General features: G+C 71.1%; 1 protein-coding gene across 1 annotated transcript; it reads right to left on the reverse strand.

Annotated features, from left to right (window-relative positions):
* Positions 1 to 14,858: 14,858 nt before the first annotated feature.
* On the reverse strand, positions 14,859 to 24,274 carry LOC125428045. The gene is made up of 5 exons (XM_048487620.1): positions 24,060 to 24,274; positions 19,684 to 19,862; positions 19,502 to 19,578; positions 14,982 to 15,527; positions 14,859 to 14,899 (listed from the first exon to the last, which is right to left on the reverse strand). The coding sequence occupies exons 2-5, from the start codon at positions 19,746 to 19,748 to the stop codon at positions 14,859 to 14,861; spliced, it is 729 nt and encodes a 242-aa protein (XP_048343577.1). The 5' UTR covers positions 19,749 to 19,862; positions 24,060 to 24,274.
* Positions 24,275 to 26,492: the final 2,218 nt, after the last annotated feature.

Here is a 26,492-nt window from a genome sequence, read left to right on the forward strand (position 1 = left end):
GGGGTGGGGGGGGGGGGGGGTGGGGGGGGGGGGGGGTGGGGGGGGGGGGGGGTGGGGGGGGGGGGGGGTGGGGGGGGGGGGGGGTGGGGGGGGGGGGGGGTGGGGGGGGGGGGGGGTGGGGGGGGGGGGGGGTGGGGGGGGGGGGGGGTGGGGGGGGGGGGGGGTGGGGGGGGGGGGGGGTGGGGGGGGGGGGGGGTGGGGGGGGGGGGGGGTGGGGGGGGGGGGGGGTGGGGGGGGGGGGGGGTGGGGGGGGGGGGGGGTGGGGGGGGGGGGGGGTGGGGGGGGGGGGGGGTGGGGGGGGGGGGGGGTGGGGGGGGGGGGGGGTGGGGGGGGGGGGGGGTGGGGGGGGGGGGGGGTGGGGGGGGGGGGGGGTGGGGGGGGGGGGGGGTGGGGGGGGGGGGGGGTGGGGGGGGGGGGGGGTGGGGGGGGGGGGGGGTGGGGGGGGGGGGGGGTGGGGGGGGGGGGGGGTGGGGGGGGGGGGGGGTGGGGGGGGGGGGGGGTGGGGGGGGGGGGGGGTGGGGGGGGGGGGGGGTGGGGGGGGGGGGGGGTGGGGGGGGGGGGGGGTGGGGGGGGGGGGGGGTGGGGGGGGGGGGGGGTGGGGGGGGGGGGGGGTGGGGGGGGGGGGGGGTGGGGGGGGGGGGGGGTGGGGGGGGGGGGGGGTGGGGGGGGGGGGGGGTGGGGGGGGGGGGGGGTGGGGGGGGGGGGGGGTGGGGGGGGGGGGGGGTGGGGGGGGGGGGGGGTGGGGGGGGGGGGGGGTGGGGGGGGGGGGGGGTGGGGGGGGGGGGGGGTGGGGGGGGGGGGGGGTGGGGGGGGGGGGGGGTGGGGGGGGGGGGGGGTGGGGGGGGGGGGGGGTGGGGGGGGGGGGGGGTGGGGGGGGGGGGGGGTGGGGGGGGGGGGGGGTGGGGGGGGGGGGGGGTGGGGGGGGGGGGGGGTGGGGGGGGGGGGGGGTGGGGGGGGGGGGGGGTGGGGGGGGGGGGGGGTGGGGGGGGGGGGGGGTGGGGGGGGGGGGGGGTGGGGGGGGGGGGGGGTGGGGGGGGGGGGGGGTGGGGGGGGGGGGGGGTGGGGGGGGGGGGGGGTGGGGGGGGGGGGGGGTGGGGGGGGGGGGGGGTGGGGGGGGGGGGGGGTGGGGGGGGGGGGGGGTGGGGGGGGGGGGGGGTGGGGGGGGGGGGGGGTGGGGGGGGGGGGGGGTGGGGGGGGGGGGGGGTGGGGGGGGGGGGGGGTGGGGGGGGGGGGGGGTGGGGGGGGGGGGGGGTGGGGGGGGGGGGGGGTGGGGGGGGGGGGGGGTGGGGGGGGGGGGGGGTGGGGGGGGGGGGGGGTGGGGGGGGGGGGGGGTGGGGGGGGGGGGGGGTGGGGGGGGGGGGGGGTGGGGGGGGGGGGGGGTGGGGGGGGGGGGGGGTGGGGGGGGGGGGGGGTGGGGGGGGGGGGGGGTGGGGGGGGGGGGGGGTGGGGGGGGGGGGGGGTGGGGGGGGGGGGGGGTGGGGGGGGGGGGGGGTGGGGGGGGGGGGGGGTGGGGGGGGGGGGGGGTGGGGGGGGGGGGGGGTGGGGGGGGGGGGGGGTGGGGGGGGGGGGGGGTGGGGGGGGGGGGGGGTGGGGGGGGGGGGGGGTGGGGGGGGGGGGGGGTGGGGGGGGGGGGGGGTGGGGGGGGGGGGGGGTGGGGGGGGGGGGGGGTGGGGGGGGGGGGGGGTGGGGGGGGGGGGGGGTGGGGGGGGGGGGGGGTGGGGGGGGGGGGGGGTGGGGGGGGGGGGGGGTGGGGGGGGGGGGGGGTGGGGGGGGGGGGGGGTGGGGGGGGGGGGGGGTGGGGGGGGGGGGGGGTGGGGGGGGGGGGGGGTGGGGGGGGGGGGGGGTGGGGGGGGGGGGGGGTGGGGGGGGGGGGGGGTGGGGGGGGGGGGGGGTGGGGGGGGGGGGGGGTGGGGGGGGGGGGGGGTGGGGGGGGGGGGGGGTGGGGGGGGGGGGGGGTGGGGGGGGGGGGGGGTGGGGGGGGGGGGGGGTGGGGGGGGGGGGGGGTGGGGGGGGGGGGGGGTGGGGGGGGGGGGGGGTGGGGGGGGGGGGGGGTGGGGGGGGGGGGGGGTGGGGGGGGGGGGGGGTGGGGGGGGGGGGGGGTGGGGGGGGGGGGGGGTGGGGGGGGGGGGGGGTGGGGGGGGGGGGGGGTGGGGGGGGGGGGGGGTGGGGGGGGGGGGGGGTGGGGGGGGGGGGGGGTGGGGGGGGGGGGGGGTGGGGGGGGGGGGGGGTGGGGGGGGGGGGGGGTGGGGGGGGGGGGGGGTGGGGGGGGGGGGGGGTGGGGGGGGGGGGGGGTGGGGGGGGGGGGGGGTGGGGGGGGGGGGGGGTGGGGGGGGGGGGGGGTGGGGGGGGGGGGGGGTGGGGGGGGGGGGGGGTGGGGGGGGGGGGGGGTGGGGGGGGGGGGGGGTGGGGGGGGGGGGGGGTGGGGGGGGGGGGGGGTGGGGGGGGGGGGGGGTGGGGGGGGGGGGGGGTGGGGGGGGGGGGGGGTGGGGGGGGGGGGGGGTGGGGGGGGGGGGGGGTGGGGGGGGGGGGGGGTGGGGGGGGGGGGGGGTGGGGGGGGGGGGGGGTGGGGGGGGGGGGGGGTGGGGGGGGGGGGGGGTGGGGGGGGGGGGGGGTGGGGGGGGGGGGGGGTGGGGGGGGGGGGGGGTGGGGGGGGGGGGGGGTGGGGGGGGGGGGGGGTGGGGGGGGGGGGGGGTGGGGGGGGGGGGGGGTGGGGGGGGGGGGGGGTGGGGGGGGGGGGGGGTGGGGGGGGGGGGGGGTGGGGGGGGGGGGGGGTGGGGGGGGGGGGGGGTGGGGGGGGGGGGGGGTGGGGGGGGGGGGGGGTGGGGGGGGGGGGGGGTGGGGGGGGGGGGGGGTGGGGGGGGGGGGGGGTGGGGGGGGGGGGGGGTGGGGGGGGGGGGGGGTGGGGGGGGGGGGGGGTGGGGGGGGGGGGGGGTGGGGGGGGGGGGGGGTGGGGGGGGGGGGGGGTGGGGGGGGGGGGGGGTGGGGGGGGGGGGGGGTGGGGGGGGGGGGGGGTGGGGGGGGGGGGGGGTGGGGGGGGGGGGGGGTGGGGGGGGGGGGGGGTGGGGGGGGGGGGGGGTGGGGGGGGGGGGGGGTGGGGGGGGGGGGGGGTGGGGGGGGGGGGGGGTGGGGGGGGGGGGGGGTGGGGGGGGGGGGGGGTGGGGGGGGGGGGGGGTGGGGGGGGGGGGGGGTGGGGGGGGGGGGGGGTGGGGGGGGGGGGGGGTGGGGGGGGGGGGGGGTGGGGGGGGGGGGGGGTGGGGGGGGGGGGGGGTGGGGGGGGGGGGGGGTGGGGGGGGGGGGGGGTGGGGGGGGGGGGGGGTGGGGGGGGGGGGGGGTGGGGGGGGGGGGGGGTGGGGGGGGGGGGGGGTGGGGGGGGGGGGGGGTGGGGGGGGGGGGGGGTGGGGGGGGGGGGGGGTGGGGGGGGGGGGGGGTGGGGGGGGGGGGGGGTGGGGGGGGGGGGGGGTGGGGGGGGGGGGGGGTGGGGGGGGGGGGGGGTGGGGGGGGGGGGGGGTGGGGGGGGGGGGGGGTGGGGGGGGGGGGGGGTGGGGGGGGGGGGGGGTGGGGGGGGGGGGGGGTGGGGGGGGGGGGGGGTGGGGGGGGGGGGGGGTGGGGGGGGGGGGGGGTGGGGGGGGGGGGGGGTGGGGGGGGGGGGGGGTGGGGGGGGGGGGGGGTGGGGGGGGGGGGGGGTGGGGGGGGGGGGGGGTGGGGGGGGGGGGGGGTGGGGGGGGGGGGGGGTGGGGGGGGGGGGGGGTGGGGGGGGGGGGGGGTGGGGGGGGGGGGGGGTGGGGGGGGGGGGGGGTGGGGGGGGGGGGGGGTGGGGGGGGGGGGGGGTGGGGGGGGGGGGGGGTGGGGGGGGGGGGGGGTGGGGGGGGGGGGGGGTGGGGGGGGGGGGGGGTGGGGGGGGGGGGGGGTGGGGGGGGGGGGGGGTGGGGGGGGGGGGGGGTGGGGGGGGGGGGGGGTGGGGGGGGGGGGGGGTGGGGGGGGGGGGGGGTGGGGGGGGGGGGGGGTGGGGGGGGGGGGGGGTGGGGGGGGGGGGGGGTGGGGGGGGGGGGGGGTGGGGGGGGGGGGGGGTGGGGGGGGGGGGGGGTGGGGGGGGGGGGGGGTGGGGGGGGGGGGGGGTGGGGGGGGGGGGGGGTGGGGGGGGGGGGGGGTGGGGGGGGGGGGGGGTGGGGGGGGGGGGGGGTGGGGGGGGGGGGGGGTGGGGGGGGGGGGGGGTGGGGGGGGGGGGGGGTGGGGGGGGGGGGGGGTGGGGGGGGGGGGGGGTGGGGGGGGGGGGGGGTGGGGGGGGGGGGGGGTGGGGGGGGGGGGGGGTGGGGGGGGGGGGGGGTGGGGGGGGGGGGGGGTGGGGGGGGGGGGGGGTGGGGGGGGGGGGGGGTGGGGGGGGGGGGGGGTGGGGGGGGGGGGGGGTGGGGGGGGGGGGGGGTGGGGGGGGGGGGGGGTGGGGGGGGGGGGGGGTGGGGGGGGGGGGGGGTGGGGGGGGGGGGGGGTGGGGGGGGGGGGGGGTGGGGGGGGGGGGGGGTGGGGGGGGGGGGGGGTGGGGGGGGGGGGGGGTGGGGGGGGGGGGGGGTGGGGGGGGGGGGGGGTGGGGGGGGGGGGGGGTGGGGGGGGGGGGGGGTGGGGGGGGGGGGGGGTGGGGGGGGGGGGGGGTGGGGGGGGGGGGGGGTGGGGGGGGGGGGGGGTGGGGGGGGGGGGGGGTGGGGGGGGGGGGGGGTGGGGGGGGGGGGGGGTGGGGGGGGGGGGGGGTGGGGGGGGGGGGGGGTGGGGGGGGGGGGGGGTGGGGGGGGGGGGGGGTGGGGGGGGGGGGGGGTGGGGGGGGGGGGGGGTGGGGGGGGGGGGGGGTGGGGGGGGGGGGGGGTGGGGGGGGGGGGGGGTGGGGGGGGGGGGGGGTGGGGGGGGGGGGGGGTGGGGGGGGGGGGGGGTGGGGGGGGGGGGGGGTGGGGGGGGGGGGGGGTGGGGGGGGGGGGGGGTGGGGGGGGGGGGGGGTGGGGGGGGGGGGGGGTGGGGGGGGGGGGGGGTGGGGGGGGGGGGGGGTGGGGGGGGGGGGGGGTGGGGGGGGGGGGGGGTGGGGGGGGGGGGGGGTGGGGGGGGGGGGGGGTGGGGGGGGGGGGGGGTGGGGGGGGGGGGGGGTGGGGGGGGGGGGGGGTGGGGGGGGGGGGGGGTGGGGGGGGGGGGGGGTGGGGGGGGGGGGGGGTGGGGGGGGGGGGGGGTGGGGGGGGGGGGGGGTGGGGGGGGGGGGGGGTGGGGGGGGGGGGGGGTGGGGGGGGGGGGGGGTGGGGGGGGGGGGGGGTGGGGGGGGGGGGGGGTGGGGGGGGGGGGGGGTGGGGGGGGGGGGGGGTGGGGGGGGGGGGGGGTGGGGGGGGGGGGGGGTGGGGGGGGGGGGGGGTGGGGGGGGGGGGGGGTGGGGGGGGGGGGGGGTGGGGGGGGGGGGGGGTGGGGGGGGGGGGGGGTGGGGGGGGGGGGGGGTGGGGGGGGGGGGGGGTGGGGGGGGGGGGGGGTGGGGGGGGGGGGGGGTGGGGGGGGGGGGGGGTGGGGGGGGGGGGGGGTGGGGGGGGGGGGGGGTGGGGGGGGGGGGGGGTGGGGGGGGGGGGGGGTGGGGGGGGGGGGGGGTGGGGGGGGGGGGGGGTGGGGGGGGGGGGGGGTGGGGGGGGGGGGGGGTGGGGGGGGGGGGGGGTGGGGGGGGGGGGGGGTGGGGGGGGGGGGGGGTGGGGGGGGGGGGGGGTGGGGGGGGGGGGGGGTGGGGGGGGGGGGGGGTGGGGGGGGGGGGGGGTGGGGGGGGGGGGGGGTGGGGGGGGGGGGGGGTGGGGGGGGGGGGGGGTGGGGGGGGGGGGGGGTGGGGGGGGGGGGGGGTGGGGGGGGGGGGGGGTGGGGGGGGGGGGGGGTGGGGGGGGGGGGGGGTGGGGGGGGGGGGGGGTGGGGGGGGGGGGGGGTGGGGGGGGGGGGGGGTGGGGGGGGGGGGGGGTGGGGGGGGGGGGGGGTGGGGGGGGGGGGGGGTGGGGGGGGGGGGGGGTGGGGGGGGGGGGGGGTGGGGGGGGGGGGGGGTGGGGGGGGGGGGGGGTGGGGGGGGGGGGGGGTGGGGGGGGGGGGGGGTGGGGGGGGGGGGGGGTGGGGGGGGGGGGGGGTGGGGGGGGGGGGGGGTGGGGGGGGGGGGGGGTGGGGGGGGGGGGGGGTGGGGGGGGGGGGGGGTGGGGGGGGGGGGGGGTGGGGGGGGGGGGGGGTGGGGGGGGGGGGGGGTGGGGGGGGGGGGGGGTGGGGGGGGGGGGGGGTGGGGGGGGGGGGGGGTGGGGGGGGGGGGGGGTGGGGGGGGGGGGGGGTGGGGGGGGGGGGGGGTGGGGGGGGGGGGGGGTGGGGGGGGGGGGGGGTGGGGGGGGGGGGGGGTGGGGGGGGGGGGGGGTGGGGGGGGGGGGGGGTGGGGGGGGGGGGGGGTGGGGGGGGGGGGGGGTGGGGGGGGGGGGGGGTGGGGGGGGGGGGGGGTGGGGGGGGGGGGGGGTGGGGGGGGGGGGGGGTGGGGGGGGGGGGGGGTGGGGGGGGGGGGGGGTGGGGGGGGGGGGGGGTGGGGGGGGGGGGGGGTGGGGGGGGGGGGGGGTGGGGGGGGGGGGGGGTGGGGGGGGGGGGGGGTGGGGGGGGGGGGGGGTGGGGGGGGGGGGGGGTGGGGGGGGGGGGGGGTGGGGGGGGGGGGGGGTGGGGGGGGGGGGGGGTGGGGGGGGGGGGGGGTGGGGGGGGGGGGGGGTGGGGGGGGGGGGGGGTGGGGGGGGGGGGGGGTGGGGGGGGGGGGGGGTGGGGGGGGGGGGGGGTGGGGGGGGGGGGGGGTGGGGGGGGGGGGGGGTGGGGGGGGGGGGGGGTGGGGGGGGGGGGGGGTGGGGGGGGGGGGGGGTGGGGGGGGGGGGGGGTGGGGGGGGGGGGGGGTGGGGGGGGGGGGGGGTGGGGGGGGGGGGGGGTGGGGGGGGGGGGGGGTGGGGGGGGGGGGGGGTGGGGGGGGGGGGGGGTGGGGGGGGGGGGGGGTGGGGGGGGGGGGGGGTGGGGGGGGGGGGGGGTGGGGGGGGGGGGGGGTGGGGGGGGGGGGGGGTGGGGGGGGGGGGGGGTGGGGGGGGGGGGGGGTGGGGGGGGGGGGGGGTGGGGGGGGGGGGGGGTGGGGGGGGGGGGGGGTGGGGGGGGGGGGGGGTGGGGGGGGGGGGGGGTGGGGGGGGGGGGGGGTGGGGGGGGGGGGGGGTGGGGGGGGGGGGGGGTGGGGGGGGGGGGGGGTGGGGGGGGGGGGGGGTGGGGGGGGGGGGGGGTGGGGGGGGGGGGGGGTGGGGGGGGGGGGGGGTGGGGGGGGGGGGGGGTGGGGGGGGGGGGGGGTGGGGGGGGGGGGGGGTGGGGGGGGGGGGGGGTGGGGGGGGGGGGGGGTGGGGGGGGGGGGGGGTGGGGGGGGGGGGGGGTGGGGGGGGGGGGGGGTGGGGGGGGGGGGGGGTGGGGGGGGGGGGGGGTGGGGGGGGGGGGGGGTGGGGGGGGGGGGGGGTGGGGGGGGGGGGGGGTGGGGGGGGGGGGGGGTGGGGGGGGGGGGGGGTGGGGGGGGGGGGGGGTGGGGGGGGGGGGGGGTGGGGGGGGGGGGGGGTGGGGGGGGGGGGGGGTGGGGGGGGGGGGGGGTGGGGGGGGGGGGGGGTGGGGGGGGGGGGGGGTGGGGGGGGGGGGGGGTGGGGGGGGGGGGGGGTGGGGGGGGGGGGGGGTGGGGGGGGGGGGGGGTGGGGGGGGGGGGGGGTGGGGGGGGGGGGGGGTGGGGGGGGGGGGGGGTGGGGGGGGGGGGGGGTGGGGGGGGGGGGGGGTGGGGGGGGGGGGGGGTGGGGGGGGGGGGGGGTGGGGGGGGGGGGGGGTGGGGGGGGGGGGGGGTGGGGGGGGGGGGGGGTGGGGGGGGGGGGGGGTGGGGGGGGGGGGGGGTGGGGGGGGGGGGGGGTGGGGGGGGGGGGGGGTGGGGGGGGGGGGGGGTGGGGGGGGGGGGGGGTGGGGGGGGGGGGGGGTGGGGGGGGGGGGGGGTGGGGGGGGGGGGGGGTGGGGGGGGGGGGGGGTGGGGGGGGGGGGGGGTGGGGGGGGGGGGGGGTGGGGGGGGGGGGGGGTGGGGGGGGGGGGGGGTGGGGGGGGGGGGGGGTGGGGGGGGGGGGGGGTGGGGGGGGGGGGGGGTGGGGGGGGGGGGGGGTGGGGGGGGGGGGGGGTGGGGGGGGGGGGGGGTGGGGGGGGGGGGGGGTGGGGGGGGGGGGGGGTGGGGGGGGGGGGGGGTGGGGGGGGGGGGGGGTGGGGGGGGGGGGGGGTGGGGGGGGGGGGGGGTGGGGGGGGGGGGGGGTGGGGGGGGGGGGGGGTGGGGGGGGGGGGGGGTGGGGGGGGGGGGGGGTGGGGGGGGGGGGGGGTGGGGGGGGGGGGGGGTGGGGGGGGGGGGGGGTGGGGGGGGGGGGGGGTGGGGGGGGGGGGGGGTGGGGGGGGGGGGGGGTGGGGGGGGGGGGGGGTGGGGGGGGGGGGGGGTGGGGGGGGGGGGGGGTGGGGGGGGGGGGGGGTGGGGGGGGGGGGGGGTGGGGGGGGGGGGGGGTGGGGGGGGGGGGGGGTGGGGGGGGGGGGGGGTGGGGGGGGGGGGGGGTGGGGGGGGGGGGGGGTGGGGGGGGGGGGGGGTGGGGGGGGGGGGGGGTGGGGGGGGGGGGGGGTGGGGGGGGGGGGGGGTGGGGGGGGGGGGGGGTGGGGGGGGGGGGGGGTGGGGGGGGGGGGGGGTGGGGGGGGGGGGGGGTGGGGGGGGGGGGGGGTGGGGGGGGGGGGGGGTGGGGGGGGGGGGGGGTGGGGGGGGGGGGGGGTGGGGGGGGGGGGGGGTGGGGGGGGGGGGGGGTGGGGGGGGGGGGGGGTGGGGGGGGGGGGGGGTGGGGGGGGGGGGGGGTGGGGGGGGGGGGGGGTGGGGGGGGGGGGGGGTGGGGGGGGGGGGGGGTGGGGGGGGGGGGGGGTGGGGGGGGGGGGGGGTGGGGGGGGGGGGGGGTGGGGGGGGGGGGGGGTGGGGGGGGGGGGGGGTGGGGGGGGGGGGGGGTGGGGGGGGGGGGGGGTGGGGGGGGGGGGGGGTGGGGGGGGGGGGGGGTGGGGGGGGGGGGGGGTGGGGGGGGGGGGGGGTGGGGGGGGGGGGGGGTGGGGGGGGGGGGGGGTGGGGGGGGGGGGGGGTGGGGGGGGGGGGGGGTGGGGGGGGGGGGGGGTGGGGGGGGGGGGGGGTGGGGGGGGGGGGGGGTGGGGGGGGGGGGGGGTGGGGGGGGGGGGGGGTGGGGGGGGGGGGGGGTGGGGGGGGGGGGGGGTGGGGGGGGGGGGGGGTGGGGGGGGGGGGGGGTGGGGGGGGGGGGGGGTGGGGGGGGGGGGGGGTGGGGGGGGGGGGGGGTGGGGGGGGGGGGGGGTGGGGGGGGGGGGGGGTGGGGGGGGGGGGGGGTGGGGGGGGGGGGGGGTGGGGGGGGGGGGGGGTGGGGGGGGGGGGGGGTGGGGGGGGGGGGGGGTGGGGGGGGGGGGGGGTGGGGGGGGGGGGGGGTGGGGGGGGGGGGGGGTGGGGGGGGGGGGGGGTGGGGGGGGGGGGGGGTGGGGGGGGGGGGGGGTGGGGGGGGGGGGGGGTGGGGGGGGGGGGGGGTGGGGGGGGGGGGGGGTGGGGGGGGGGGGGGGTGGGGGGGGGGGGGGGTGGGGGGGGGGGGGGGTGGGGGGGGGGGGGGGTGGGGGGGGGGGGGGGTGGGGGGGGGGGGGGGTGGGGGGGGGGGGGGGTGGGGGGGGGGGGGGGTGGGGGGGGGGGGGGGTGGGGGGGGGGGGGGGTGGGGGGGGGGGGGGGTGGGGGGGGGGGGGGGTGGGGGGGGGGGGGGGTGGGGGGGGGGGGGGGTGGGGGGGGGGGGGGGTGGGGGGGGGGGGGGGTGGGGGGGGGGGGGGGTGGGGGGGGGGGGGGGTGGGGGGGGGGGGGGGTGGGGGGGGGGGGGGGTGGGGGGGGGGGGGGGTGGGGGGGGGGGGGGGTGGGGGGGGGGGGGGGTGGGGGGGGGGGGGGGTGGGGGGGGGGGGGGGTGGGGGGGGGGGGGGGTGGGGGGGGGGGGGGGTGGGGGGGGGGGGGGGTGGGGGGGGGGGGGGGTGGGGGGGGGGGGGGGTGGGGGGGGGGGGGGGTGGGGGGGGGGGGGGGTGGGGGGGGGGGGGGGTGGGGGGGGGGGGGGGTGGGGGGGGGGGGGGGTGGGGGGGGGGGGGGGTGGGGGGGGGGGGGGGTGGGGGGGGGGGGGGGTGGGGGGGGGGGGGGGTGGGGGGGGGGGGGGGTGGGGGGGGGGGGGGGTGGGGGGGGGGGGGGGTGGGGGGGGGGGGGGGTGGGGGGGGGGGGGGGTGGGGGGGGGGGGGGGTGGGGGGGGGGGGGGGTGGGGGGGGGGGGGGGTGGGGGGGGGGGGGGGTGGGGGGGGGGGGGGGTGGGGGGGGGGGGGGGTGGGGGGGGGGGGGGGTGGGGGGGGGGGGGGGTGGGGGGGGGGGGGGGTGGGGGGGGGGGGGGGTGGGGGGGGGGGGGGGTGGGGGGGGGGGGGGGTGGGGGGGGGGGGGGGTGGGGGGGGGGGGGGGTGGGGGGGGGGGGGGGTGGGGGGGGGGGGGGGTGGGGGGGGGGGGGGGTGGGGGGGGGGGGGGGTGGGGGGGGGGGGGGGTGGGGGGGGGGGGGGGTGGGGGGGGGGGGGGGTGGGGGGGGGGGGGGGTGGGGGGGGGGGGGGGTGGGGGGGGGGGGGGGTGGGGGGGGGGGGGGGTGGGGGGGGGGGGGGGTGGGGGGGGGGGGGGGTGGGGGGGGGGGGGGGTGGGGGGGGGGGGGGGTGGGGGGGGGGGGGGGTGGGGGGGGGGGGGGGTGGGGGGGGGGGGGGGTGGGGGGGGGGGGGGGTGGGGGGGGGGGGGGGTGGGGGGGGGGGGGGGTGGGGGGGGGGGGGGGTGGGGGGGGGGGGGGGTGGGGGGGGGGGGGGGTGGGGGGGGGGGGGGGTGGGGGGGGGGGGGGGTGGGGGGGGGGGGGGGTGGGGGGGGGGGGGGGTGGGGGGGGGGGGGGGTGGGGGGGGGGGGGGGTGGGGGGGGGGGGGGGTGGGGGGGGGGGGGGGTGGGGGGGGGGGGGGGTGGGGGGGGGGGGGGGTGGGGGGGGGGGGGGGTGGGGGGGGGGGGGGGTGGGGGGGGGGGGGGGTGGGGGGGGGGGGGGGTGGGGGGGGGGGGGGGTGGGGGGGGGGGGGGGTGGGGGGGGGGGGGGGTGGGGGGGGGGGGGGGTGGGGGGGGGGGGGGGTGGGGGGGGGGGGGGGTGGGGGGGGGGGGGGGTGGGGGGGGGGGGGGGTGGGGGGGGGGGGGGGTGGGGGGGGGGGGGGGTGGGGGGGGGGGGGGGTGGGGGGGGGGGGGGGTGGGGGGGGGGGGGGGTGGGGGGGGGGGGGGGTGGGGGGGGGGGGGGGTGGGGGGGGGGGGGGGTGGGGGGGGGGGGGGGTGGGGGGGGGGGGGGGTGGGGGGGGGGGGGGGTGGGGGGGGGGGGGGGTGGGGGGGGGGGGGGGTGGGGGGGGGGGGGGGTGGGGGGGGGGGGGGGTGGGGGGGGGGGGGGGTGGGGGGGGGGGGGGGTGGGGGGGGGGGGGGGTGGGGGGGGGGGGGGGTGGGGGGGGGGGGGGGTGGGGGGGGGGGGGGGTGGGGGGGGGGGGGGGTGGGGGGGGGGGGGGGTGGGGGGGGGGGGGGGTGGGGGGGGGGGGGGGTGGGGGGGGGGGGGGGTGGGGGGGGGGGGGGGTGGGGGGGGGGGGGGGTGGGGGGGGGGGGGGGTGGGGGGGGGGGGGGGTGGGGGGGGGGGGGGGTGGGGGGGGGGGGGGGTGGGGGGGGGGGGGGGTGGGGGGGGGGGGGGGTGGGGGGGGGGGGGGGTGGGGGGGGGGGGGGGTGGGGGGGGGGGGGGGTGGGGGGGGGGGGGGGTGGGGGGGGGGGGGGGTGGGGGGGGGGGGGGGTGGGGGGGGGGGGGGGTGGGGGGGGGGGGGGGTGGGGGGGGGGGGGGGTGGGGGGGGGGGGGGGTGGGGGGGGGGGGGGGTGGGGGGGGGGGGGGGTGGGGGGGGGGGGGGGTGGGGGGGGGGGGGGGTGGGGGGGGGGGGGGGTGGGGGGGGGGGGGGGTGGGGGGGGGGGGGGGTGGGGGGGGGGGGGGGTGGGGGGGGGGGGGGGTGGGGGGGGGGGGGGGTGGGGGGGGGGGGGGGTGGGGGGGGGGGGGGGTGGGGGGGGGGGGGGGTGGGGGGGGGGGGGGGTGGGGGGGGGGGGGGGTGGGGGGGGGGGGGGGTGGGGGGGGGGGGGGGTGGGGGGGGGGGGGGGTGGGGGGGGGGGGGGGTGGGGGGGGGGGGGGGTGGGGGGGGGGGGGGGTGGGGGGGGGGGGGGGTGGGGGGGGGGGGGGGTGGGGGGGGGGGGGGGTGGGGGGGGGGGGGGGTGGGGGGGGGGGGGGGTGGGGGGGGGGGGGGGTGGGGGGGGGGGGGGGTGGGGGGGGGGGGGGGTGGGGGGGGGGGGGGGTGGGGGGGGGGGGGGGTGGGGGGGGGGGGGGGTGGGGGGGGGGGGGGGTGGGGGGGGGGGGGGGTGGGGGGGGGGGGGGGTGGGGGGGGGGGGGGGTGGGGGGGGGGGGGGGTGGGGGGGGGGGGGGGTGGGGGGGGGGGGGGGTGGGGGGGGGGGGGGGTGGGGGGGGGGGGGGGTGGGGGGGGGGGGGGGTGGGGGGGGGGGGGGGTGGGGGGGGGGGGGGGTGGGGGGGGGGGGGGGTGGGGGGGGGGGGGGGTGGGGGGGGGGGGGGGTGGGGGGGGGGGGGGGTGGGGGGGGGGGGGGGTGGGGGGGGGGGGGGGTGGGGGGGGGGGGGGGTGGGGGGGGGGGGGGGTGGGGGGGGGGGGGGGTGGGGGGGGGGGGGGGTGGGGGGGGGGGGGGGTGGGGGGGGGGGGGGGTGGGGGGGGGGGGGGGTGGGGGGGGGGGGGGGTGGGGGGGGGGGGGGGTGGGGGGGGGGGGGGGTGGGGGGGGGGGGGGGTGGGGGGGGGGGGGGGTGGGGGGGGGGGGGGGTGGGGGGGGGGGGGGGTGGGGGGGGGGGGGGGTGGGGGGGGGGGGGGGTGGGGGGGGGGGGGGGTGGGGGGGGGGGGGGGTGGGGGGGGGGGGGGGTGGGGGGGGGGGGGGGTGGGGGGGGGGGGGGGTGGGGGGGGGGGGGGGTGGGGGGGGGGGGGGGTGGGGGGGGGGGGGGGTGGGGGGGGGGGGGGGTGGGGGGGGGGGGGGGTGGGGGGGGGGGGGGGTGGGGGGGGGGGGGGGTGGGGGGGGGGGGGGGTGGGGGGGGGGGGGGGTGGGGGGGGGGGGGGGTGGGGGGGGGGGGGGGTGGGGGGGGGGGGGGGTGGGGGGGGGGGGGGGTGGGGGGGGGGGGGGGTGGGGGGGGGGGGGGGTGGGGGGGGGGGGGGGTGGGGGGGGGGGGGGGTGGGGGGGGGGGGGGGTGGGGGGGGGGGGGGGTGGGGGGGGGGGGGGGTGGGGGGGGGGGGGGGGGGGGGGGGGGGGGGGTGGGGGGGGGGGGGGGTGGGGGGAGGGGGGGGTGGGGGGGGGGCGGGGGGGGGGGGGGGGGGGGGGGGGGGGGGGGGGGGTGGGGCGGGGGGGGGGGGGAGCGGGGGGGGAGGGGGGGGGGGTGAAAGGGGGGGGGGGGGGTGGGAGGGGGGTGCTTAGGGTGGGGGGGGTGGGGGGGGGGGGGGGGGGGGGGGGGGGGGGGGGGGTTGTGGGGGGCGGGGGGGCTGGGGGGGGGTGGCGGGGTTGGGGGGGGGGGGGGTGGCCTGGAGGTTCCACGGATCCTCTACACGATAAGAAGATGCTCTGCCACCAAGCCATGGCCCCTAGTGACTATATTTAGTCTTAATTAAGAAGAAGAAGAAGAAGAAGAAGAAGAAGAAGAAGAAGAAGAAGAAGAAGAAGAAGAAGAGTTGGATTTATATCCCCCCTTTCTCTCCTGTAGGAGACTCAAAGGGGCTTTCCTTTCCCTTCCCCCCCCCCTCACAACAAACACCCTGTGAGGTAGGTGGGACTGAGAGAGCTCAGAAGCAGAGGCGTTCCTCCCATTGGGCAAAGTGGGCATTTGCCCAGGGCGCCACCTTGTGGGGGGCGCCAAAAATGCAAGTGGGATTTTTTTTGAATTTTCAGTGTTTTTTTCTGTTTTTGGCCTGCAGGGGGCACAGTTTTTAGGCTAGCAGCACCAAAATTTCAGGAGACTATCCTGATGATATCACCCATGTTTGGTAAGGTTTGGTTTAGGGAGCCCAAAGTTATGGACTCCCATAGGGAGTGTCACCATCCCCCATTGTTTCCAATGGGAGCTAATAGGAGATGGGGGCTACACCTTTGAGGGTCCATAACTTTGGACCCCATGAACCAAACTTCACCAAACCTGGGTGGTATCATCAGGAAGGGCTCATGAAGATACTCTGAAATTGTGGTGCTGCTATCTTAATAATTGCACCCCTGACAGCAGGCACACCCTAAAAATTTCCCCAGATTCTCCTTTTAAATCCACCCCCTTCCTGCCAATGCTTGTTTTCTTTCTTTCTTTTATTCTTTCAATGCCTAATAAAGGTTGTTGTTGTTGTTGTTGTTGGGGGGGCATCAAACTCAGGTTTTGCCCAGGGCTCCAGTTTGCCTAGGTACGCCACTGCTCAGAAGAACTATGACTAGCCCAAGGCCACCCAGCTGGCGTGTGTTGGAGTGCACAGGCTAACCTGAATTCCTCCACAGCTCAAGCAGCAGAGCGGGGAATCAAACCCGGTTCCTCCAGATTAGAGTACACCTGCTCTCAACCACTATGCCACTGCTGCTCCTTAACTAAAGTGACTACAGTTTTGTAACAGATAAATTAGTAGAATTAAAAAGGCAAATGAAAAAAGGTATTCTATCTGCAACATTCACAAGAATTCCACAAGCACACAGTACCACGAAGAGTCATCTGGATGGGATGGGAACATTTCAATCCATTTAAGGCAGCAAAAAAACACCTTGGTCCAGTCCTGCATGCAGGTGACTCTTACCTTTCCTCTCCACCAGGAGGATCACATCCCCGGCTCGTGTATGCTCTTGTAAGACAGTCTCCACTTCTCCAGGGCTCAGATCCCGGACATCTGCTCCGTTCACCTTAGCGATGACGTCTCCTTCTTCCAGTAAAGGGCATCTCTGTCGGTCCCATATCTTCACAACCCGAGCACCTGGCCTGCCCCCGCTGAGACACCCCACTCCAAACCAGGGCCCAGAGGGGCTGCAGGGCAGGGGAACCGGGGTGAGGCGGCTGCAGGTTGCCCTTCGGAGGAAGTGCCGCTCAGTATAATCCTCCTCATCACCCAGGCATGCTTTGGTGCAACAGCGAACGCTAAGCCCACGGATCCTGCGGGATGGGGGTGGTCCAGCTTCTTGGCCACATGCTGGGCCCCGGGGAATAGTGGGGCTGGGGGGCACAGCACCGTAGGTTGAAGGTGGGCGACGGGGTAACAAAGGCTCCCCATCAGAGAGGCAGGAACAAGGTGATTGCCGGTGGGTGTATTGGAGGATGCAGTTCCCATCAACCACGACTACAACGTTCACTGCAGGATGGAAAGGGGGAGGGGGAGAATGATACTTGCCCAAGAATGACAACACCCACTGCAGCCAAGAATAGCACCTGAAAGAAATCTGCTCGAAGAAAATGTCTTCCAAATCCTCCCTTGCACGTTCTGGTATGCCAAATATTTTCCTGCCATTATGCTAAATATTGGTTCAATATGTAACATACGCATTTGATGTCCTGTGACATCTGATAGGTTTCATCAGATGGTATTTAGCACCCAGCTGCATTTGGAAGCTAGCATGCAATGACATTTAGCATTTGACAATACTAAATGGTCAGCAAGCAATAACCTATCAACAGTGTTCAGGCACAGGCTGGGATCCAGTTCAACATTTCCATAGGTGCAAGGACATCTGCCCTTGGAGCATGACCCTCTTGGCCTTCCACTCCCTCTGCAACCTAAAATGTCCCCTGAAATCCTCCTCTTGGAGCCCCCTCTACTCCACATATGATTCGGGGGTGCATTTGGGGGTGATGTGATAGTGGGGAGCTGAGAAAGTCACGCTCAGTAGGCGAAAGCCCTGCCCCCCGGGGATACACAGCCCTGGGGCCAACCCATAAGTTATATTTGATAGCTGACATGTAAAGACACTTGAGATCCAATAACAATTGCCATGAAGCAAGGTATTTGTTATCGACAGTACCAGACAGCTTGTAGGTAGGATATCAGAACTATTAAACTGTATTACTAACATGTTTTGTGACTGGCTTTAGTAACACAAGCAATAGTGAATTGAGAATAAATAGGAACTGAGAATAAAACTGCAAAGATTGTCATGTCCTTATATAAAGCCGTGGTGCGACCGCACTTGGAGTACTGTGTTCAGTTCTGGTCGCCACATCTCAAAAAGGATATCGAAGAGATAGAAAAAGTGCAAGGAAGGGCAACGAGGATGATTGAGGGACTAGAGCGCCTTCCTTATGAGGAGAGGCTGCAGCGTTTGGGACTCTTTAGTTTGGAGAGGAGACGTCTGAGGGGGGATATGATTGAAGTCTATAAAATTATGCATGGGGTAGAAAATCTTGACAGGGAGAAATTTTTCTCTCTTTATCACAATACTAGAACCAGGGGGCATCCATTGAAAATGCTGGGGGGAAGAATTAGGACTAATAAAAGGAAACACTTCTTCACGCAACGTGTGATTGGTGTTTGGAACATGCTGCCACAGGAGGTGGTGATGGCCACTAACTTGGATAACTTTAAAAGGGGCTTGGACAGATTTATGGAGGAGAAGTCGATTTATGGCTACCAATCTTGATCCTCTTTGATCTAAGATTGCAAAAGCCTTAACAGTCCAGGTGCTCGGGAGCAACAGCCTCAGAAGGCCATTGCTTTCACATCCTGCAGGTGAGCTCCCAAAGGCACCTGGTGGGCCACTGCGAGTAGCAGAAAGCTGGACTAGATGGACTCTGGTCTGATCCAGCTGGCTTGTTCTTATGTTCTTAGTGATAGTTTTTGTGGAGAAAAATGCTTGCGGGAGCAACAAGGAGATGCTTAGCATGTCTACACTACATGAATTTCGAGGAAACATTTCACATTTACCATATAAATTCAAATGTTGAAATTAAGATTCCCAGTGAGGAAAAAGGTGGGAAACGATAGCAACTCTAGCAAATTTCAGATATCCATTTCGGCTCTAGCCAAGATGAAGTGAACTGCCGTTGAATGCAAGACGAAAATGAAAGGCTATAAATTGGTTCCTTTCAAACATTCCTAAAATATTTTCCCTAGACCAGCTTTGGGATCAAAGATACCCAGTGATTGCAGAATAGAATAAGATGTGTGAATAAATAGAGATCTGACAGTCACGGTAAAGCCGAGGAAATATTTGCTCTGCTTTAAAAATCTGGGGCATTTTTCTTTGGAGCATTCATCTGGGTCTGAATCCAGGATAATATAATAGTCTTCCCTGTCGGACAGGATTGGTAGGTTTGTGCTTGTGATCCATTGCCAAATTTGCAGACATGTTTTGCAACAATCAGAGGTGACCTAACAGAGAAAGGATCCCAAGCAGAAATATAAAGGCCTAGGGGAGTGTGGAAAAAGCCATTTTTTAAAGAGGACTTTTTTTTCAATCTTTCCAACAGAGAAAAAAGGAACTTTGGGAGAACATTGAATAAAAATTCCTGTGAGATAATTTTCTATTTTGGAATGAGTGAGATGCCTTTAAGGCAAATGTTTACTCACTCTGAATGTTTTCTGAGAACTGTGTAGCGTGACGATTTTTATGAACTGCAATCTTCGATAATGAGAATTCTTGCCTATTCAGCATACTTTTAGGATAAATTATTTGTTTATATGTGACTAATCTTGTCAAAAATTAGTATGAGATGATATGCATATGATCATGATACATTCTTTAAGAGGTCAAAGGTTTTCAGTGTCATTGAATTAATTTAATATCCAAAGCAACTGATAGATCTTTAGTATGGAGACTGCTGGACCGCTGTTTCACTGTCCGATTAATGATGCTTCTATGGTTTATTTCAATATTGGTGGTTTTCACTTTTACCTTTTATCAGATACCAAAAACACTTTCATAAATCTCTCATAGTGCAATTTCAAATGCTATCACAGTCATAACATAGCAAAACAAGTCTAAAATTTCAATTTTCTCCCAAAATTTGGTTTCTTTCTGTGGAAAAAAAAGCCAAAAATGCTTTTCTCCCCATGTCTTCATAATTTCCAGGAAAAAAAAATGCATCTCTAATACTAAAATAGGTGATCGAAGAAGCCCAGAGTATATTGCTCCAGGGGAGATTAAAAATGGCTCCGGCCTTCTCATGACTTTTATTTGGAAAGAATAAATATTCCAATTTATTTTGAGGCTTGCCTCTCTCTTCATGCATTTGAGAGGCAAAGACTGCAATTTCAGCAGTTACACCTGATGGTTGTACAAAACCGCAGTGGCCAGAGATATTACAACTCCACTAAAATAGTAAACCTATAGTACATACCACCTACCCATATTCTAAGGCAGCAGAGGGCTCCGTTTTGACAACTTGGGGGGGCAGAAAAGGCAACAGGTAAATTTGCGAGCATTCAATACCTCCCCTTGTACATTAATTCGTAAATGTTAGAGGCCTAAGCTTCTTGTCCACACTTCTCCTTACTCATGACCTCCAAGTGATCAGGAGATGTAGATGTAGTCATCATACTTGGCCTCTACAAGCTTATCCTCAGTGGTGGGATTCAGCCAGTTCGCACCAGTTTGGTAGAACCGGTACCTAATTTTTTGTTGAGTTCGGAGAATCGGTTGTTAAAAACGGCTTTCAGAGCCCCGGAACAGCTGGGTGCCTTGCTGTTCGGCTGAGGCGCTAAAAGCCCTGTCGCGCCCTCTCCCACTGTAGCATATGAAGCAGTGGCAAGGCCCCGTTGGCCCCCTCCACCCCCACAAGAAGTTCCTCCGCCGCAGGTAAGTGGGTGGCAGGGGGGCGCACGGTGGGGGGGAACCGGTTGTTAAATTATTAGAATCCCACCACTGCTTATCCTAGTATCAATCTAGGAAAAAGATGTTCTGTTACTATCAGAACCAACTGGTTCAATATATTTTCATAATCTTGGTTAAGTAGAAATCTAAAATTAGGCGCGCAGGGCAGCTGTCCCCCTGCCTGCCCCAATATTACGCACTTAGCCACATGGTTAAAGGCAAAGGGCTCTTCAGCTTTTTCTTTTACGGCATGATTGGCAGGAGGCTTTGGCAGAGCCTCTTCCTTAGGTTCTTCAGCTATCCACTTCTGTGCACACACAAACAGCTGGGATACCTCAAGAGATGCCACGGCTGGTGTTGCCGGAGGGAGAGAAGGGGTTAAACAGCAAATTGGGATTGGGTCACCAGGCAATGCCCAAATCCCTAGACCCTGGCTAAAAATCAGTTTCCACTCCAAGCCCTCCCCAAACAGCAGGCCCCCCTACTGGCACCCCCAAATCCGCTCCATTCTGACACTCACCTCCTGCAGCAGGGGTGGTTTCTGTTGCTGGGATACGAGCTTCGCATGTCACTTGGGGGCTTTGACGAGTGCTGCAGCTTTGGGACGGGGACAACAAAGAGATGAATATGTTGTGCGAAGGGCGACTGTGTCCTCCCGCCACCCCGGTCCTCTCTGGTTGCAGAGTAGACAGCCAGACTGACCTGATGCCACAGGGCTCTATCCGCTCTGATCCCCAGTCGTGCACATGGGGGCCAGCACCCCCCATGGCTACCCCACAGTCTGCACAGCCAGGGATCTCACTTCGGGGGCCCAAGCTGAGCCCCCCACACCCTACAGGGAGGCTTCGCAGGGCCCCCAGGGATTGCCTCACTTTGTCCTGCTGGGAGACACAAACATTGAAACAGTTCAAAGTCAAGCATACTGTGTGAAAGATTAAATAAAGCTTGTGGGATGGGTCTAGCTTTGCACAGATGCTCAAGGAAAGTCCAAAATGACCTGTTTTTGCAGTCACAGGTAGAGAGCCAGAACACCAGGATGAGCAGAGCAAGACCCTAGTGGGCCACCATATAGAGTTGCTGAGCTCTGATGGCATCCACCTAAGTCAGTGATGTGCTTTCTATTTTATCGTGGCTCAAAAACATACAAACATGAGACATGCATTTCCTGGAGAGGAGGTGCTCATGTCTTCCCCTTCGGGGCTACCACCAATTAGGTCAGAGCAGGGTTCAGACGCAAAGTGAGGGGAAAAGATCACAGAGACACAAATCCGAAAAGATGAGACACGGTATTTGGTTTCGGATTTGACTTTAGAAATCCATTGACCTTTGCCTGATCTGTTTGCTTGATGAGATGAGACCAGCTCCTAAAAAAAGGGAAAACGTGATAGTTGGGATGAACTTGAATTGCTATCAATTTGGCAGTACAAAGCCCAGTCACTGCCAGCCATGCATGACTGATGGGTGATCCAGGTTTGGCTTAGTATGGCCACCCACGAGAAATCAGCAAGACAAGTGAAACTTCCTTGCCTCCGCTCCTGCCGTAACCCATTGCACATTGCAAAATGTTGCCCCCAGTGATAGCACAGGATGTGGGTCAGCAGCGGGAGGGCAAGGATCAGCAAAAATTGCCCCCACTTCTCCTGCCAGAAGTCTCTTTACTTGGGCAGAAAAAAACATGTTTGGAGTCAAGCCACGATTTGGAATGCATTTTATTTAGGAAATAATAAACACAGTGCCATTGATTCACTAGACACCACAGGACTTCATCGTACGCAACCAAAACTGATCTCTGCCCTCAAGAGCAGGCAATGAACAAGAACAGGGGTAACAAGGACAGACTGTTCTACTTGTCTTTTTGATTTTATGGATGGGCTGGATCCAGCGATCTATCAGTGGAAGGTGCTGACGGTTGCAGATCTTTCCCGCAATTCCCAGGGTTGCAATTTCCCCAAAACATTAAGAGCAATGAGCATGCAAAGACACTGAAAGAAAAACAATAAGAGAGTTTGATTAGCATTGGGGCTCAGACTTTGGGTCTCCTATTATCCCACTCCTTGGTAACCAGGAGATGCTGCCCACTGGTCGATGTGCACGCTTGTCCCTTTCTATGCTCGAAGAACGCTCAACTTTCTTACCACATACAAGTCACACAACTTCACTTAGTTTGTTGTTCAAACCCTGATGTTCTCTGAAACCCTCCATTTAATTAATGAGAGCCATTATCTAAATGCAAAACATGAAAAATGTTAACATCCCTGTAATTAGAACTCTTGACTTGGGACATTTTTAAAAAAGAATTGTTTTATTTTAAAGACTATGCCTCGCATCGTGAACCATTTTGTGTTTATGTGTGCTCGCACAGTGCTGTTAAGTTGCAGAGAAGTTATAACAATCCTGGAGGGTTTTCAAAACAAGAGATATTCAGAGATGATGATGATGATGATGATGATGATGATGATGATGATGATGATGATGATGATAATAATAGGTGGTTTGCCATTGCAAGCTTCTGCACAGAAACCCTGGACTGCCTTGGCGGTTTCCTATTCAAGCACTAACCCAGTCCTAGGTTGTCCCTGCTTCGTTTCAGAGATTAAGCTCGCCTGGGCCATCTGTGCCAAGGCCACAAGCCATTTCAGGGTATAGAAAATTCTGTACAGTCCAATTGGTCTATCAAAACATATTTTATGAAGAAGTGTTTGTATGAAAGGAAGTTACACTTGAGGAAGATGACGTGACATTGAAAATGTCTGAAAGAGTATTTTGGCCTCCTCTGCTAGCTTTTACACACACACACACACACACACACACAAGTCAGGAAATTTTGGGGGCTGTTACAATTCAAAGAGGAACACTGGAGCAGAGTTATAGCCCCACACTGCAGACTGGAAGGGCAAAGGCCATCTAGTGACTTGGTTTCTAAATGGAGGATTCCTTGGTTCACAGCTGACTTTGGGGTGGTAATGCTTTTCTTGGACTTGACTGGTTCTGGTGGCAAGCATGGATTTATTGGCCTGAGTGATAAAGCTCCTCATAGGTAGAAAACCAGCATGTCAACAAGGAACTCATTGAACAGGCTACTTTCCGATCAGCTAGTTGGTGGGAGCAGGTGGGCAGAGGAGTATTCTAATATTTACAATATTTTCTGTGTGCTGTTCCTTTATAAACAATCTTCTAGGAAACTTAGAAGGTGGTGTCTTTGGTAAGATCAAATTTCAGGAGGTGGTGTAACATATCAGGGGCTGCCAAGAACCAGGAAGTCCTTCATTCAAATATGGGCACTAGATGGCCTTAGACCAGGGGTCTGCAACCTGTGGCTCTCCAGATGTTCATGGACTACAATTCCCATCAGCCCCTGCCTTAGACCATCACCCAACATACAAGGATAACACTCTGGTTCTTTACATTGGTGTTGTGTAAGATTACTCACAGTGCAACCCTAAAGTGACGTGAAGTCGATGGAGTTAGAAGGGTACAATTCCACTTAGGATCACATTATCAGATCATCGTACTGTAAGGTATTTGTGAGTAGCTGTCAAGTTGACAACAGTCTGAAATGCTAACAAATACAAAGTATTTTTTACAATTGAAGAGTATAACCTTTCCAGGTTACACAGATCTCTTTACCTCAGAACTGCATGCTGTTATACTAACAGTGATTGGCCCACAATGAAAGTTTTGTCCATTTTGTATCATGAAAAACTAAGCTGGACAATTTTTCTTATGGAAATGAACTAGGAGTAACTAGAAAAGCTGGATACATACGGCCAGAACACAAATAATACAAAATTAGCGGAATGCATCCAAACAAGTCATCATTGAGGAAAAACAATCCTCCGTTTTGTATCTTTCCCTTCCGCACATGCAGAATAATGCACATTCAATCCACTTTCACAACTGTTTAAAAGTGGGTTTTGCTATTCCGCACAGTAAAACCCAGCTGCAAAGTGCATTGGAAGTGAATTGAAAGTGCATTATTCTGCGTGTGCGGAAGGGGCCTTATAGTCTGGCAAGGACAGAACAAGAACTTCCAAACATTGTCCGTGTCTTTTTTTTTAAAGTAGCTGAGCAGCTCCTTGGATGTTGTGATTTCTACAGTGATTCTCAGTATTTTCCCTTAACACTAACACAATTGTTTTGTTTCAAGGTACATTTCTTTTTATCCTCGTTGGATCTCATCTGCCAACTTGATAACCTAGTTTGTAGAAACAACTCCTCTTGCTGGCAGGCCTTTGCAGCCTGCTTGGGACCTCCATTACCTTCATGTATTTAGCATGGGAAAAACTTCTGCGCCCTGTTCTGAAATTAGGGAATGGTTGCAGGGAGGGATGGACAGTGGTGGGTTTATTTTGGCAGCTGGGACCACCACGAAAGGGGCTCCTGTCAGGATCTGCTAGAAGGGAACCCTCCAGAAAACTGTCGGCTTCCCCGAGGCAAGAGAAACCGGGATTTCAAAAATGGAAACAACACCAACCAAAGTCTATCTAACAGGGGAGATGGAGAGCCGTCTCTTCACCATTCCCCTAGAGATCTGATCAGCACCCCCTCTCCTCCAATAAGCAGTAGTAGAAGCCTAGGATTTGGCCTGGGAAACCCTGCCACGGTTTCTCTATGTCCTCCATGACTGAGCTAAGATCCAGGCTAATCCCATGGGGCTGCCCTGCTGCGATCAAGAGAATACAGGCAGGCGAACGGATGGTGGGAGTGGGGGGGGGGGGGGGAGTTGTGACCCTGATGGAAGAAGACGATCAACCCCCTGCCCCAGCCCTGTGCTGGCCGTGTCCCTCCTCCCACAACGCAGTCATGTCCTACTCATCTCTTCCCATCATCCAGGCAATTCCCCCCTTCCATCAGCCACTCCCACTGATGGCATTCAGCGCTCTCCATTACCCTCACTGCCACTTGACCCCCCCCCCCCAGCCCAACAACAGTAAGTCGCTACCCTGGATTCTTTGCCTCATGACCTTTGCCTCCCCCCTCAGAGGAGACTGGGCAATCCAATTAGAGCAGCTCATCCTCCTGCCCGCGCCATGCTGGGAAAAGAGAGGCTTGGAGAGAGGGGGGGGTGGTTGTCTTACCTCCGTGAATGTCCCTGCCGCCAGCACTGTTCCGACGTGCGCTCGTCCTCAGACTTGGGTTTCCTGCACCGTCAAGTAGCCCTCCTTCTAGCTGCAGCAGAGAGTGCAGTACCACAGCTGGGATACTGATGCTGCCCAAAATAGCAGCAGTTAGCAGGGGAGGGACCACTGGCCGTAGCCAAGGCGACGGGAATTGCTATCCTCCTTCTGGTCCTGCCTGGTTGCAAATGATGCTGGAGCAGGGGACAGAGGGATGGATGGATGGGTTAGCCAATGACAGAGCCCAGCAGCAGATAATCTGCAAGGCTATGGATTTCAGAAGCCATGCAGACTCCTGCCTTTAGAGGCCGCTGGCATGCATCAGCAAACGGAGGCCTTCTACTGCAACATTTTGTCCTTAGCGTGAATTAATGTTGTGTCCTACACTGTGTGCTGTGCTGCCTATTTTCTCCTTTCCAACGCAGACATTCAGCAGTAACGGAGCTTTTTATTTTGGGGTAAATAATGTAATGCAAGCACATGAAGAACCCTACAGGCTGTGCTGAACTAAAGACAAATAGGAGTCTAGCAGCATTGTAAGAGCTGACACGATTCTATTCAGCCTAAGCTTCCACGGGAATAAATTCATACTGGACTAAACCTTTTTTAGCCTTTAAGATGCCACTACACTCTTGTTTATACTCCCAGCCCTAGCCATCAATTTCCCAATTTGCTTTGGGACAGTCACATATTTAAAGCTCAACCTACCTCACTGAATTGTTGTTACAATGGAGAGGAGAATAATTTATGTCATTTTGGACCTGCACTGGGGAGAAAGATGGGATATGAATGAAGTAAAAAAAATCTCTCAACCCCTTCCCGTTTTCTCTTTTGAAAAACATGAATACGTACAAACCAAATCTATGTTTTCTCAGAAGGAAGTGCCACTGAGTTTAATGACATTTACTTCCAGGTAAACAGGCATAGGTTTGCAATATTTATCTTTCCTACTGGAAGATTAATTTTAAGTGCTGTGGTCTGCAGTATCACCAACAGAGGCTAAAGAGAAAAGGATAATCTAATGCAGCCATTCTCAACCAGGGTTCCGTGGTACCGTGGCAACACTACCGCCCCCCCCTCATTTTTGTGGTGTCTCCCACCGGCACCAGCAAGGACATGGAGCTGGCCCATGGGGCAGGGCCTGCCACAAGGTCAGCAGCCACCCCCACCCCCAGTGCTTCCCTTCACCTGGGAGGGGAAGGTGGGGTGTGTGGCAAGCAGGGGCAATGGGAGGGGAAGGTGGAGGGTGGCGGCAGGGGTACCGTGAGATATGAAGAGTGAGATCAAGGGTACCCTGACCTCGAAAAGGTTGGGAAACACTGATCTAATGGATGAAGGGCAAATGATTTCCCCCTCATAGGAGAGAGAATGCATAATGCACCCTGACAGGGAATCAGGGCTGGCGTCAGCATTTTCTGACATGGGGCAGCTGACAGGGCCCAGGACCTCTAATGGAGCCCACTGACCCCAACCCACACACTTATCCCTGTCTGCACATATGATCCCATACGCCCAGTACCACTGAGAAGAGCATGTGGGTGACGTAAAGGCGTAGCAAGGGGGGAAAGCGCCCAGAGCACCAGCGCGTTCTCCACCCGTCCTGCCTTGGAATGCCCCCATCCCACCTCGGAACGCTCCCACCACACCCCCACAGGGTCGTGCGCCCGGTGCGTTGTCCCCCCCATCCCCTTGGAGCTATGCCTCTGGGGTGGCGTACCATGCTGGGACTCCCATTTCCCTGGCCACCAATCCATTTTTTTAAAAAAAACCTTTTCCAAATGCATTTTCAACCAACCTTTTATTCGTACCCACCAATAGCAGGAGAAAAAGAGAGGCTGGAAAGCACCCTCGGTGGCAGATGTGCCATTTCGGAGCTACACAAATTTTCCAACATCTGAAAATCTAGCACTGGCTATTGCAAAAATCAAACTCCCCAAACATCATCCCCCAGGACTGCTTGAGGCTGGAAAATTCTCCCTGCATCCCGATCCCAATCAGGGGGATGTGCGGCATTTGAGGAAAGATCGCTATTCCTTAGATAGGCAGCAGCACAACCACCAGATAAGATTCACCTGGTCAGCAAGCTCAGAAACAGGTAAAAAACTATGAAACCATCAGCAACCTATTATACACATATGTCCAGCGTGGTGTCGTGGTTAAGAGCAGGTGCACTCTAATCTGGAGAACCGGGTTTGAGTCCCCCGCTCTGCCACTTGAGCTGTGGAGGCTTATCTGGTGAACCAGATTAGCTTGTGCACTCCAACGCACGCCAGCTGGGTGACCTTGGGCTAGTTACAGTTCTTCAGAGCTCTCTCAGTCCCACCTACCTCACAGGGTGTTTGTTGTGGGGGAGGGGGGGGAAAAGGAGATTGTAAGTCCCTTTGAGTCTCCTTA

Source organism: Sphaerodactylus townsendi, linkage group LG03, assembly GCF_021028975.2.
Source record: "Sphaerodactylus townsendi isolate TG3544 linkage group LG03, MPM_Stown_v2.3, whole genome shotgun sequence".
NCBI classification, from domain to species: Eukaryota; Metazoa; Chordata; class Lepidosauria; order Squamata; family Sphaerodactylidae; genus Sphaerodactylus; species Sphaerodactylus townsendi.